This window comes from Trichomycterus rosablanca, chromosome 2 (genome assembly GCF_030014385.1).
Source record: "Trichomycterus rosablanca isolate fTriRos1 chromosome 2, fTriRos1.hap1, whole genome shotgun sequence".
NCBI lineage: Eukaryota > Metazoa > Chordata > Actinopteri > Siluriformes > Trichomycteridae > Trichomycterus > Trichomycterus rosablanca.
This window is the reverse complement of record NC_085989.1, coordinates 1,195,994-1,211,877: the sequence shown is the minus strand read 5'-3', so window position 1 is coordinate 1,211,877 and position 15,884 is coordinate 1,195,994. Positions and strand designations below refer to the sequence as shown.

Here is a 15,884-nt window from a genome sequence, read left to right as displayed (position 1 = left end):
AAGAACATAAAGTGTGAATATTTTCATATCACGCTGTGTGAGTTGGTTTTTGGGTGGGTAAATATAAAAAAAACCCATCTGTATAGATTTACAGTAATAAATTGTTAAACTTGTTGTTACCAAGATTCCATTAGACGTAGCTAATTTTGTACCCGGTGAGAGCAGGTAAATTGGGGACCTGGATTTGATCCTGAATTTTGGCTTGTTTTCTCGGTGTCCATGTGGATTATCTTTGTATACTCTGGTTTCCACCCACCATGAAAAACAGGCAGGAGGTGGATTGGCTGCTCTAAATCACCCCTGTTTGTAAGTTAGTGTATGAGTGGATGTAGTGCCCTGTGATAGATGTGCAGACTATTTGTTTTATTAATAGATAGTTTTAGATGTTGTGTACTTCACACATTTTGTGTTGTTTTTAGCACCTCAGGTTTCGGTTTTACTCATGCAGATGGGTTGTGGTTTTGTTATCAACTCATACACATCAAAGTAGTATCAAAATGAACAGACTGAAGACACAAAGATTCTTAAGACCATCTATATATTAAGTAAAATGTAAAAAAGATAAAATCTGCTCTTGCTAATATTTACAGAATCACTATTGCTTGCTAGTGTTTGTGTATAAACGGTATCTCACACACCATTTGCAGCGTCAGATTAACCTGCAGTCTGTGGGTCATTTGCAGCTAATGACACACTGAGAACCACTGATCTAATAAAGGGTTCTTTAAGGGGATGTTGATTAATCAACAGCTAACTAAGTTATCTTGTTCGGTTGTTGCTTTCGGGTAAAAAATTTAGAGCCGAGCTACAGGTCTCAACGTTTTGAGGGTTTGCAGGCATCAGATTCAAAATTTGTTTAAATTCAATAAAATACGATCAAGTTTCATTTTTGTTTTATTTTCATCACTGCTCCATACTGGTCAGTGTCTCAGCGGGGTCGGGTCCACCAGGAAACACCGGGTGCAAGGCAGGAACACTTTGGACAGGGTTACATTCCATTACTTTGGTCATCCCCCCCTCAGACATAGCCAATCGTGTCTGAATAGGCGCTCATCCCTGATACGATTCGAACCCGCGTCTCAGTGGTGGTTACAATTACATTAGAAGTCTTTTCTTAGTACTTTTGCCAGCTAAAAAAGGTTGAAGCGAATTGAGAAATCACAGATTCTTGTTTTTATTGCATTTTACAAATTGTCCCAACTTTTCTGGAAATAAGGTTTGTACATGTTCTGTTTTACACTTTATAATGCACTACATAAGAATGCAATTTAAGATTTAGCCACAGTACAGGAGTAGCATATAAAACAGAAATGAATGTAACTAAAATACATTAATTTGTCTTTTTTACTTGAGTATGAAGTATTCCACTCTTTAAGGTACATTTAAAAGTAATTGAAGTAAACATGAAAATAAATGTATTACCTAAGCATTAGTTTCACAAGGACTGGACAGAGTGGTTAGCGTTAACTTCTATACATTTGAGTTTGCTCAGTGGTTGATTGTCCTGACATGTACTTTGACCCAATGAGTCTCAAGTGTCATGTTGCCCTCCACACTAAAATCACTAATTGTCTGGTGATGCTTTTACGTGCCTCCCCAAAAACAAAGAATCTCTGTGAAAATAATTTGAGTTTACACACACTTGTAAGGGACGTGTATCTCATGGTGTTACTGGAACTGAACTAAAAAAAAAAAAAAACCATAATCACTGTGTTTGGAACAAAAACGTGTTATTTTTGACACTGTTTATGGTTAAAACTGTATTTTTGGCCACGAAATACAAAATATAAATATGAAAAATGATGTCAAGACAATACCACTGAGTAAATCTTAGACATACACAGTAAGAACATGAAGTTTAGAAATAACTGATTTGTGTTTTTACATAAACACACTGAGTATGAAGATGATGATACATGACACATTAGTTTTGTATATAGAAAAGCAAACAGTATAAAAACACTTAGCTGATCCCATTGAGAAATATTCATGATAAAAAACAGGTACTTTTTTATATGTGCAGTTTTACCGTATGGTTTGATTTGGTCTACTTTTTTAGTGAGATGATTAACACGGCTCATTTTAACATTTGCACTGTATGTAGGCGAGATAAGGTCAAATATATTGTAAGCCAAAACTTAAAGAAATCGTGTAGGAATAGTGTTTGGTGGGGAAAATGTGGATCAACGAAAAAATCCTGGAAAATCCCTCCATCTTGACCTAGCTGCAGTCTGGTGTTCACATTAGAAGGCAGGTACATTTGGACACTTTCTCGTGACTGAGCTGGCCGTACTGAGATCCAGCCACGTTTTGGATCAGCTTCCAGAAGTGATCGAAGGTTATTCCTTCACCATCTTTCACCCCCATCTGCTTCAGCACCTCCCCAAAACCTGCATCTGTACCGCTGGTCTAGGAGAGAAAGACGTGAAGAAATGTGTTAGTTTAACACGTGGTTACTTGCACTGCCACACTGTAGATGCTGCACAGCATGCACAATACATACAGAACCAAATCTGAAAGATGCGACATGTTAGAAAGTATGTGGACACCTGACCATGAACTTGTTAAAAATCCCATTTCAAACATCTCCCTCCTACAATCCATAACTTGTGGAAAGGCTTTTGAAAGATTTTCAAGTGTGTTTGTGTATGTTTGTGCTCATACAGTTTAAACAGCTTTTTCTAGGTCAGGTATTAGTGTGGGACATAAAGACCTGGCCTGCAATCTATGTTCCGGTTCATCCCCAAGGTGTTCATTAAATCATGGTCAGGCTCATCAAACCATGTCTTTATCGACCTTACTGTGTGCACATGTGCATGAAGTCTAGAAGTCTGATGCTATTGCTTTGGCCTCTATAAGCACCTCAAGTGTAATACTGCTATTGCTTTGGCCTCTATAAGCACCTCAAGTGTAATACTGCTATTGTTTTGGCTTCTATAAGCACCTCAAGTGTAATACTGCTATTGCTTTGGCTTCTATAAGCACCTCAAGTGTAATACTGCTATTGTTTTGGCTTCTACAGTGCCTTGCAAAAGTATTCAGCCCCCTTGAACTTTTCAACCTTTTGCCACATTTCAGGCTTCAAACATAACGATATGAAATTGTAATTTTTTGTGAAGAATCAACAACAAGTGGGACACAATCGTGAAGTGGAACGAAATTTATTGGATATTTCAAACTTTTTTTAGAAATAAAAAACTGAAAAGTGGGGCGTGCAATATTATTCAGCCCCCTTGCGTTAATACTTTGTAGCGCCACCTTTTGCTGCGATTACAGCTGCAAGTCGCTTGGGGTATGTCTCTATCAGTTTTGCACATCGAGAGACAGACATTTTTGCCCATTCTTCCTTGCAAAACAGCTCGAGCTCAGTGAGGTTGGATGGAGAGCGTTTGTGAACAGCAGTTTTCAGCTCTTTCCACAGATTCTCGATGGGATTCAGGTCTGGACTTTGACTTGGCCATTCTAACACCTGGATATGTTTATTTGTGAACCATTCCATTGTAGATTTTGCTTTATGTTTTGGATCATTGTCTTGTTGGAAGATAAATCTCCGTCCCAGTCTCAGGTCTTTTGCAGACTGCAACAGGTTTTCTTCCAGAATGGTCCTGTATTTGGCTCCATCCATCTTCCCATCAATTTTAACCATCTTCCCTGTCCCTGCTGAAGAAAAGCAGGCCCAAACCATGATGCTGCCACCACCATGTTTGACAGTGGGGATGGTGTGTTCAGGGTGATGAGCTGTGTTGCTTTTACGCCAAACATAACGTTTTGCATTGTGGCCAAAAAGTTCGATTTTGGTTTCATCTGACCAGAGCACCTTCTTCCACATGTTTGGTGTGTCTCCCAGGTGACTTTTTATAGATATCTTTGAGAAATGGCTTTCTTCTTGCCACTCTTCCATAAAGGCCAGATTTGTGCAGTGTACGACTGATTGTGTCCTATGGACAGAGTCTCCCACCTCAGCTGTAGATCTCTGCAGTTCATTCAGAGTGATCATGGGCCTCTTGGCTGCATCTCTGATCAGTCTTCTCCTTGTTTGAGCTGAAAGTTTAGAGGGACGGCCGGGTCTTGGTAGATTTGCAGTGGTCTGATACTCCTTCCATTTCAATATGATCGCTTGCACAGTGCTCCTTGAGATGTTTAAAGCTTGGGAAATCTTTCTGTATCCAAATCCGGCTTTAAACTTCTCCACAACAGTATCTCGGACCTGCCTGGTGTGTTCCTTGGTCTTCATGATGCTCTCTGCGCTTTAAACAGAACTCTGAGACTATCACAGAGCAGGTGCATTTATACGGAGACTTGATTACACACAGGTGGATTCTATTTATCACCATCAGTCATTTAGGTCAACATTGGATCATTCAGAGATCCTCACTGAACTTCTGGAGTGAGTTTGCTGCACTGAAAGTAAAGGGGCTGAATAATATTGCACGCCCCACTTTTTAGTTTTTTATTTCTAAAAAAAGTTTAAAATACCCAATAAATTTCGTTCTACTTCACGATTGTGTCCCACTTGTTGTTGATTCTTCACAAAAAATGACAATTTCATATCGTTATGTTTGAAGCCTGAAATGTGGCAAAAGGTTGAAAAGTTCAAGGGGGCTGAATACTTTTGCAAGGCACTGTATAAGCACCTCAAGTGTAATACTGCTATTGTTTTGGCTTCTATAAGCACCTCAAGTGTAATACTGCTATTGTTTTGGCCTCTATAAGCACCTCAAGTGTAATACTGCTATTGTTTTGGCTTCTATAAGCACCTCAAGTGTAATACTGCTATTGCTTTGGCCTCTATAAGCACCTCAAGTGTAATACTGCTATTGTTTTGGCTTCTATAAGCACCTCAAGTGTAATACTGCTATTGTTTTGGCCTCTATAAGCACCTCAAGTGTAATACTGCTATTGCTTTGGCCTCTATAAGCACCTCAAGTGTAATACTGCTATTGTTTTGGCTTCTATAAGCACCTCAAGTGTAATACTGCTATTGTTTTGGCCTCTATAAGCACCTCAAGTGTAATACTGCTATTGTTTTGGCTTCTATAAGCACCTCAAGTGTAATACTGCTATTGTTTTGGCTTCTATAAGCACCTCAAGTGTAATACTGCTATTGCTTTGGCCTCTATAAGCACCTCAAGTGTAATACTGCTATTGTTTTGGCTTCTATAAGCACCTCAAGTGTAATACTGCTATTGTTTTGGCCTCTATAAGCACCTCAAGTGTAATACTGCTATTGTTTTGGCCTCTATAAGCACCTCAGGTGTAATACTGCTATTGTTTTGGCTTCTATAAGCACCTCAAGTGTAATACTGCTATTGTTTTGGCCTCTATAAGCACCTCAAGTGTAATACTGCTATTGTTTTGGCTTCTATAAGCACCTCAAGTGTAATACTGCTATTGTTTTGGCTTCTATAAGCACCTCAAGTGTAATACTGCTATTGTTTTGGCCTCTATAAGCACCTCAAGTGTAATACTGCTATTGTTTTGGCTTCTATAAGCACCTCAAGTGTAATACTGCTATTGTTTTGGCCTCTATAAGCACCTCAGGTGTAATACTGCTATTGTTTTGGCCTCTATAAGCACCTCAAGTGTAATACTGCTATTGTTTTGGCTTCTATAAGCACCTCAAGTGTAATACTGCTATTGTTTTGGCCTCTATAAGCACCTCAAGTGTAATACTGCTATTGTTTTGGCCTCTATAAGCACCTCAGGTGTAATACTGCTATTGTTTTGGCTTCTATAAGCACCTCAAGTGTAATACTGCTATTGCTTTGGCCTCTATAAGCACCTCAAGTGTAATACTGCTATTGCTTTGGCCTCTATAAGCACCTCAAGTGTAATACTGCTATTGTTTTGGCTTCTATAAGCACCTCAAGTGTAATACTGCTATTGTTTTGGCCTCTATAAGCACCTCAAGTGTAATACTGCTATTGTTTTGGCCTCTATAAGCACCTCAGGTGTAATACTGCTATTGTTTTGGCTTCTATAAGCACCTCAAGTGTAATACTGCTATTGTTTTGGCCTCTATAAGCACCTCAAGTGTAATACTGCTATTGTTTTGGCTTCTATAAGCACCTCAAGTGTAATACTGCTATTGTTTTGGCTTCTATAAGCACCTCAAGTGTAATACTGCTATTGTTTTGGCCTCTATAAGCACCTCAAGTGTAATACTGCTATTGTTTTGGCTTCTATAAGCACCTCAAGTGTAATACTGCTATTGTTTTGGCCTCTATAAGCACCTCAGGTGTAATACTGCTATTGTTTTGGCCTCTATAAGCACCTCAAGTGTAATACTGCTATTGTTTTGGCTTCTATAAGCACCTCAAGTGTAATACTGCTATTGTTTTGGCCTCTATAAGCACCTCAAGTGTAATACTGCTATTGTTTTGGCCTCTATAAGCACCTCAGGTGTAATACTGCTATTGTTTTGGCTTCTATAAGCACCTCAAGTGTAATACTGCTATTGTTTTGGCCTCTATAAGCACCTCAAGTGTAATACTGCTATTGTTTTGGCTTCTATAAGCACCTCAAGTGTAATACTGCTATTGTTTTGGCCTCTATAAGCACCTCAAGTGTAATACTGCTATTGTTTTGGCTTCTATAAGCACCTCAAGTGTAATACTGCTATTGCTTTGGCTTCTATAAGCACCTCAAGTGTAATACTGCTATTGCTTTGGCCTCTATAAACACCTCAAGTGTAATACTGCTATTGCTTTGGCCTCTATAAGCACCTCAAGTGTAATACTGCTATTGTTTTGGCCTCTATAAGCACCTCAAGTGTAATACTGCTATTGCTTTGGCCTCTATAAGCACCTCAAGTGTAATACTGCTATTGTTTTGGCCTCTATAAGCACCTCAAGTGTAATACTGCTATTGTTTTGGCTTCTATAAGCACCTCAGGTGTAATACTGCTATTGTTTTGGCTTCTATAAGCACCTCAAGTGTAATACTGCTATTGTTTTGGCTTCTATAAGCACCTCAAGTGTAATACTGCTATTGTTTTGGCCTCGATAAGCACCTCAGGTGTAATACTGCTATTGTTTTGGCTTCTATAAGCACCTCAAGTGTAATACTGCTATTGTTTTGGCCTCGATAAGCACCTCAGGTGTAATACTGCTATTGTTTTGGCCTCGATAAGCACCTCAGGTGTAATACTGCTATTGTTTTGGCCTCGATAAGCACCTCAGGTGTAATACTGCTATTGTTTTGGCCTCGATAAGCACCTCAGGTGTAATACTGCTATTGTTTTGGCTTCTATAAGCACCTCAAGTGTAATACTGCTATTGTTTTGGCCTCTATAAGCACCTCAAGTGTAATACTGCTATTGTTTTGGCCTCTATAAGCACCTCAAGTGTAATACTGCTATTGTTTTGGCCTCGATAAGCACCTCAAGTGTAATACTGCTATTGTTTTGGCCTCGATAAGCACCTCAGGTGTAATACTGCTATTGTTTTGGCCTCGATAAGCACCTCAAGTGTAATACTGCTATTGTTTTGGCCTCGATAAGCACCTCAGGTGTAATACTGCTATTGTTTTGGCCTCGATAAGCACCTCAAGTGTAATACTGCTATTGTTTTGGCCTCGATAAGCACCTCAGGTGTAATACTGCTATTGTTTTGGCCTCGATAAGCACCTCAAGTGTAATACTGCTATTGTTTTGGCCTCGATAAGCACCTCAGGTGTAATACTGCTATTGTTTTGGCCTCGATAAGCACCTCAGGTGTAATACTGCTATTGTTTTGGCCTCGATAAGCACCTCAGGTGTAATACTGCTATTGTTTTGGCCTCGATAAGCACCTCAAGTGTAATACTGCTATTGTTTTGGCTTCTATAAGCACCTCAGGTGTAATACTGCTATTGTTTTGGCCTCTATAAGCACCTCAGGTGTAATACTGCTATTGTTTTGGCCTCGATAAGCACCTCAGGTGTAATACTGCTATTGTTTTGGCCTCGATAAGCACCTCAAGTGTAATACTGCTATTGTTTTGGCCTCGATAAGCACCTCAGGTGTAATACTGCTATTGTTTTGGCCTCGATAAGCACCTCAGGTGTAATACTGCTATTGTTTTGGCCTCGATAAGCACCTCAGGTGTAATACTGCTATTGTTTTGGCCTCGATAAGCACCTCAGGTGTAATACTGCTATTGTTTTGGCCTCGATAAGCACCTCAAGTGTAATACTGCTATTGTTTTGGCCTCGATAAGCACCTCAAGTGTAATACTGCTATTGTTTTGCCTACAAATCACAGGCTGCATCTTTTGTAGTCTGTAGGGTCCAAATTTCTTTGGATGCTTTCCTGAGGACCTCTATAGGGCCCTGAAGTGTGATGTTGCTATTGTTGTCCTTGCCATAGGGTTTAAAAATGTGCAGCTGTGCTATTCACCTCTTACGGAATTACTGTATAACCGACTTGGGTTTGCACACTGTACTCTTTAATGTTTTGTCTCCATCTTGTGGTCATGTAGCAGAGCTCAGTTCTTCATATTTCAGCTCTGACGACCAAATCAAATCAGTTCAGTACGCTCTTAGATTTGAGTCTCATCTGTGCTACCAGCCTGGCTGGGTGCTCAACAGACATCCTCAGACACTGGGCATGTCTGAGGGAGGGAAGGTTGGCTAGAGTCTGTCCTCACTGCTACTGCATTAGCGACCTTTGCTTACTGGTCGAGGTGCCAGCAGGAGTAGTGAAGCAGCTTGGGAACGAGTAGCAGGGCTGGTAGTGTTGATGCCACACAGCTTCAGCAGTTCAGACTCAATCCCTGTGCAGAATTTGCCATGTTTCTCAGGATCTGTAGATCTCAGCGTGCACCATCCAAGCATCCAATTGGTTCACTTCTGACTTAAGTAAATTAGTCACTAAAGAAAACTAAAGAAATATTTAAATAAAAGCTAAAATTTACGGACTAAAGTATGTCTGTTTATGCCTGTTTTGTTATACATATAACTGGTACTGGAACCGTAAACAATTACATATATTTTTTATTTATTGTCAGCATCAGTCATTTTCCAGTTTGGGTTTTGGATGCAGTGTGAGTCTGGACTGGGTTACTGTTACTGGAGATCAACAGATATTAAAATTAGTATAATTTATTAAAATTAGTCATAGTAACCTTTCATCTTATGAGGAAATTATATTAATGCAAATCAGACATAAGTAAATGAGTTTTTAATGTTGTTGCTAAAATGTTCTCAGCAGCCTGAACACAGGGCCCAACACCAAGCTCAAACAAATGGTTCGTCTCAGAAAATAGGGTTCAATCCTTGCCTCCAATCACAGTCTGTGTGGAGTTTGACATGTTCTCTTCATGTCCATGTGGTTTTTCTTCCACTTCCCAAAAAAATTGTTTATAATAGTTGATGTGATTATGTCCATTCCAGGGTGTTAATTTAACCAGCTAAATATAATCGTCCAACTTTCAAATGTGCTAGGGCGGCACCGTCGCCTCACAGCAAGAAGGTCCCGGGTTCGATCCCCAGGCGGGGCGGTCCGGGTCCTTTCTGTGTGAAGTTTGCATGTTCTCCCCGTGTCTGCGTGGGTTTCCTCCGGGAGCTCCGGTTTCCTCCCACAGTCCGAAGACGTGCAAGTGAGGTGAATTAGAGATACAAAATTGTCCATCACTGTTTGATGTAACCTTGTGTAACGAGTAACTACCGTTCCTGTCATGAGTGTAACCAAAGTGTAAAACATGACGTTAAAATCCTAATAAACGAACAAACAAACAATAAACAATAAATAAAAAAATAGTCTGAACGGGACTGAATGAACTGTTGTGCATCTTTAACACTTTTTGGGAATCAGATTTCAACGATATATCTGCCTTTGTGTTGTTTTCGTTCCTCGTTCCAGTGTGAATGTAAATACTCTTCAACAGTTGCACAATTGCGAGCTCATCTGTCACAGTTCATCATGCTGAGTTTTTTTGTTCTTTCCAGAAATTCCGCATTAGGCCCGAGGCAGCGTGCCACAACACGAACTGAAACAATAATCTCCACGAGCTTCAGCTAAAGCTCCATCCCCACCTAAAAAAGTTTCATATGAACTAACTCCTTCCCTCGCCTGTCCCGATGAGAGCTTTTCCCTGCCCCCCATCTGACACATAAAAAGTCTTACCACAGCAACATAAATGTGAGCCAGAACTGGCGGTTTTAAGTTTCCCAGCAGATCTGTGCAGCCACACCCTGCAAATGTGTAGCAGCAAGTATTTGGGTGTGTCTTACCTTGATGAGGTTAGGCAGCTGTGAGGAAAGGAGGTTCTTGAATTCATCTGCCTTTAGTGATGGGCTCTTATCACCCGAGGCATCGTGGAAGTTTTTCACCAAAGTGTTAATGGCACTCTCCAGATCTGAAGTCTGAGAAAGAGGATTTCAGTTAGAATAGAATAGAAAGTATCCTGAAAATATATTAAATAAACAGCCTTTTAATTCTTTATAGAATGCATTTACAGTGAATTCAGAACGTATTCTGACCTCTTGACTGTTTGCACTCTTTGTGTTGGGGATTGATTGTTGATAATCAACATTTTTTACCCTCAATCTACACGTTGTGCCACCGGAGCGCCCTTAATCACCCATAATGACATGAACATGCTTTTACAAATTAGAAACCACCAATTTCTTAAAAGTCATCCTTCAGTGTTCAATTACACCTTCAAGTCTTCTAGTATAAGTTTCTGCAATTCTTGTACACCTGGATTTGGGCAGTTTATCCAGTTCTTCATGTCAGATCCTCTGAGCTCTATCAGTCTCTCCACAAATAGGCCACTCTGGAACATTGAGAGACTTGTCCGAAGCCCGTCCATTGTTGTTTGAGCTGTATGCTTTGGGTTATTGTTGTGTTGAAAGATGAACTGTTGCCCTAGTCTGATTTCACGTCTTCTTACTGGAGGAGATTTTTTTTGTATTTGCCATGTGCAGTGCCCGTTTTTCGCCAGACATAGTGCCTGCTGTTGTGCCCAAAGAATTTTAGTTTTATCAGAGCAGAGTATCTTTTCCTCAGTCCTTTATATGCTCTTTAGCATACTCCAGCTATCCAACATCCACCTAATTCACACTGCAACAGACTTTCAATCTTCTAGTTTACAAATTTAACATGAAACGGTTAAAGGCTCAAGTCTGTTTCTCATAAACTGCAGTTTTAAATAAACTTTCACAACCTGGCAGCGTACGCAACCATACCTGTAATACCTGCAAGTCGAGCCATGAGAACTCCACCCCCTATGCTCTATTTACCCACAGGCACACCTGAGCACAGAACTAATCCCATGTTGCTTTTTAAGATAAGCTACAGCGCTCTTAGTCTTGGGTTGCATCAGTTTCAAGATAGACCCGCCCAAATCTTTTTGGTTGTTTGCTCAGAATCTAGTCTTTGTGGTTTTACTACACTGTAGCTTATGAGTGTAAAATTTATATTACATACATAATTACAGCCAAAAACATTATTAGGTTTCACAGAAAACATGTTTTGTAGTATTCTCATAACTTTGAGACTCAGAGTTGTAGTGTTTTAGACAGAGAATGCCACCATAACAGTGATGTAAAAGTGGGCTGGTGTGGATGAATTAAGTCAAGAAGACCTTTTTCATGGCAGACTGTCCAAGAATTAGACTGTGTTCTACAGTGTGTGTCACACAAAAGCATCTGGTTGATTCCAAGGGCTCTGCTGTTTCCAAAGCTGCCATAAAGTTGTAGTTTGGTGATGATTCCAAGAGTTCTAAGTGCACAGGGTTCCTAAGAATAACCCGGGGAACGAAAATCATCCAGGACAATTTATAGCCCAGGGGATAAGGCATGTATTGTATTTACAATGCCGGCCACCTAACGGATGTCGTAAAGGTGCAGTGGTGGGAGGATTCTAAGGCCCCTAAGCAGATAATTGTTCCCAAATTGTTCTAGTGATAGATTTTAACAACCAAACCAAGAATGTGTTTGATCCGAACCTGCTTGCTAATAATGCTTAGAGCTCATTTAAAAAAATTAAATTATAAAATAGTAACGTAGTATGGAATAGTATAAAATCGGGGTGTCCAAAAACTTTCCAGGACAGGGGGGCACTTTGAGATTTGTACAGTTTATGTAACCCAAGAGTGATTGGTTGATGGTGGGGGTGATTTTAGGGCCTTAAACTGACTGGTGTGCCCATGAATGAGAACTATTCAGGGCAGGGGTCCCAAGATTTATACTGACACCACTGTGCCAATTAATAACTAGTTGATCAAACGTTTATGGAGTCTGAATGTTTTGCAATGCCTGCAAATTTTCCAGAATAAAAAAAAAACTTTAAGATAACCCTGCAACTCTAAAATGAGATCTTGTGCTGCCAATTTAAATATAAGATTTTCTAAATCTTAGATGAAACCATAGAAAATTATGGTCCAATCCTAGGGTGTCAAACTTAAGTCCTGTAGGGCCACAGTAGTGTAGAGTTTACCAATTCTCCTAGTTAATAAACAAATAAATAAATCGGGTTGTGGTCCAACATGAACTGACCTTAACACTCCTGCTCAAACCTTTAGATCCCAAAGATACTACATGTTACCACAGGATACTGAATAGGTTGGATGGTTGGAATGATTCCAATGGATAATTCTATAGGCCCTAAGTAGGCCATGTGCCAAGAAGGGCCAGAAGATACTACAGTTGTCCAGAATGAACTGTAAATACCACTTATGCCTTAAGGGGAGGGCGGTTATGACTCCATGAGCCGTGAGAAGCCTGGTAACTCAAGAAAACTCTAGAATGAAGTTTATTCCATGCATGGAAGACCAAGATTTGTATTGATGAACTTGATGCTGATGCAACGTTTAAGCTTTTTAAACGCTAGGCTTAAAAATGCAAAAAGCAAAAAATCTGGTGCACATGTTGAAACGTTGAAAAATTAGCATTTTTTATGGAATCTAAGTAGATAAAAATGGGGCAGCGTATCTTATTATTAACAGGCTTTTTTGGCAGCTTCTTTTCACAATCCAGGACCAAAGGTTCATATTTTTTTTCCAGCAAATGCCACTCTGTGAATGCCTTAAAGGTAGGGCGGTGATGATTTCATGTGTTTTATGGAGTCGACAAAACTAGAAAGGTAGAAAACTTCTTGTTGTGACTGTAAACTTCTATAGAAAACCTTGTTGGTGAAGATCTTGCCAACGTATTGGTATAAAATTGGGTTGGTTCCACGTCAGAAGTGATTTAATAGTGCCAGTTTCTCTGTTTTTAAAGGAATGTGGATCTGATTGATTTCCTGTGCTTTCCATAGACACACAATGGAACGGTGTGAGCAGCGGAGAGCATATGGCCCCAATTAACATAACTGGTTTAAGTCCAGGAAAAGCAGTGGGTCAGACCCTTTACAGCTTCAGGCTGTTTCACTGGCACTCCCTAAATGACTTCAGCTCATCGGACACCCGTCTAAACTACATTTATTAGATTATTCCTAATTCCAAAGCGTCAATCAGCTGTCTAGACTTGACGTAAAGAGTAAAATATAATTATTTGTTAACGAAAAGCGCTTTTTAGTGCATAAAATCATCAAAACGAGTTGCACTGATATGAATTTTAACATCGCTGCAGTCTAAATAACTCTAATTTTCTTTCATTCTCAGGTTTTACCTGAAATTCTTGAATTTTTTGGTTAAATAAAACACCTAAACTAATATGTAGCTGATGAGAAAAGTTTTTGGTTTAGGTTTTTTTTGTTATTTGAGATCTTTGCATACCTTCCCTGTCAATTCTTAAGGTAAAGGGTTTAACAAAAGTTTCTGGCAAAACTTCAGCACTTGTCTAATCTCTCAAACATCTGAGCAGTTTTTGAAGCTCCAACAAAGCAACTCGAGGACTGGTAACATCCTACTCAAGTTTACAAAAGATACTTTACAGGGAAAAAGTAAATATCTTTACCTTCGCCATTTCAGCTGCTCCTTTCTCCTTCTCTTCAGCAATTTGGTTCCTGACCTTCCTTCGCTGCTGTCACATCTTGGCCGAGATCCTGAATCCTCCCACTCAAAGCAAAAAGAGCACAACCCACCACCTACCGTGTCAGTCAGTAAGCTATAGAGGAGAAAAAAAATCCCTTGTAATCTGATGCTTCGAGACTGTAAAGTGGACGGGGCGGGTATGGAGTGCATGCCTAGTCTACCACACACACGCGCACACACATGTGTTTCTCACATCTGGAAGCTTTCAGCAGGAAGTTGGAACATTTTTTTATGCAACAGCAGCAGTTTGCATGAAAGGGTTGGACTGGCTGGAGCTGCGACTCTTCTGCATTGTCCTACTTAGACTCTGGTGGAGAGTGACAACAAATCAAACAGCCCTGGACTTCTGTATGTGAAGCCTTTAGAACAGCCTGGATTTTTGCTTTACTCATAAAACGTGGTCGGATTTTCAATCACATCTAAACGATAGATGAACATATCCTGCGTAAACTAATACCACAGCTTATATATTCACAGTCCTGGCTGAAGGATGTATGTTTAGGCTTTGCATAACTTTTTAAGCTAATTACTTTAAATGAAGCTGTGACTCCCAGTGCCCAGAAATGAAGACCGAGATCTACCCACCTACACATAGTCCGTCCCCCACCCTGCAGATACAGTGGCCAATTAGTATCTGCTGCAGGCTCTGCCAGTTATGCCCGCCAGATGGCGCCCAGCCAACCGGTGGCGGACCGAGGAGTTCAGAAACTCGGTGCTGGTGTGCTAGCAGAATATCCCGCTGCGCCACCTGGGCGCTTTGTTTTCTTAATCATCATGTAACAGTTCTTTACACTCATTACTCTGGAACAGTTTATTTAGCATAAACACATTATACGGCATGTAATGTGTGTCTTATGGGACCTTTGGCTCATATGCCAAGGTGAAAGACCACCGCTGGCCCCACCCTACACAAAAGGCACACAAGTCTCAAGTCAGGTCTTCTCAAGAAAGCTCTGTTCAAGTAAAAGATTTGTAAAGTTGTACCCGACACACATACACACACACACACACACACACACACACACACACGAAATACTGCCTGACGTCTCAGGTTTGCAACAGACCATTCGGATGCTCAACAGTGCCTCTGAGACAGTGTTGCGAAACAAAAATGGCAATAAAATTTGATCCAGTCTGGCTGTATAGTCTTATCAAGATAACAATGTTTATAGTTTCCTAAAATCTAGGCCCTTTGAAAGCGGTTCAGAGGAGCAAACATTCCAGACTCATTCCAGATTTAGGCGGTTTTAACCATGATGTATTAAGAAGTGCTGTAAGAAGCCATTTCTGTCAAGTGCTTTAAGCTTGTCCACTGCAGCACTTGTGCAGTGTCAGTATTAATAACACATAGCAATGACGTGGAGAAAGGGGTTGCAAATGGATTTAAGGTTCTGTGCAATTGCCCAGCAGGTCGTGAGTTTAAATGTAAGAATCGCCAGAAAGCCGAGCTCCTTCCTTACTTTACCTGTAAGGGTATTTTTAGCTGCATACCTAAACCAAGAACATGTACCAACAGGAACCAATGAAAGTTTGACTTTACTTTCCACCAACTTCTGAGCAAAGCAATCAGTGACAACAGTAAAAAACAACAACTTTATCATTGCAGTGCAGACATTCCATTGTTCAGCGTAACGTCTGTGAACCGTTATGTTGTGATGTGTGTTAGAAAGTCATTTCTGTTCACTGCTGCGTTGGGTAACATTAGTACTAATATCCTGCAAAAAATGCCAAAACGAGTTGCAAAACAATAAAAGCTCAGCCAGAAGGGAAAAGATTCTGGCATAAGATCAGACCCAGACCTTCATGATTAACGGATCAAAAAGAAATTCCTGCAACAACAAAGACCAAGTACCAGTAGCCGAGCATTTAAGGTTCAGGTCTTCTACCCTGCAGGTTTCACAACCGCCATAATGCCTAAGTCTTACC

At 40.2% G+C, this 15,884-nt stretch overlaps 1 protein-coding gene across 1 annotated transcript; it reads right to left on the bottom strand.

Annotated features, from left to right (window-relative positions):
• Positions 1-1,150: 1,150 nt before the first annotated feature.
• s100v2 (S100 calcium binding protein V2) lies at positions 1,151-13,971 on the bottom strand. The gene is made up of 3 exons (XM_063009481.1): positions 13,882-13,971; positions 10,213-10,344; positions 1,151-2,409 (listed from the first exon to the last, which is right to left on the bottom strand). Exons 1-3 carry the CDS (start codon positions 13,888-13,890, stop codon positions 2,239-2,241), a joined length of 312 nt encoding a protein of 103 aa, XP_062865551.1. The 5' UTR covers positions 13,891-13,971; the 3' UTR covers positions 1,151-2,238.
• Positions 13,972-15,884: the final 1,913 nt, after the last annotated feature.

Excerpts from the sequence above, each read along its gene's own strand:
- s100v2 (XM_063009481.1), bottom strand. Across the intron at positions 2,410-10,212 it reads AGCTGCCTAACCTCATCAAG|ACCAGCGGTACAGATGCAGG; the intron begins GTAAGACACACC and ends TTTCTCTCCTAG.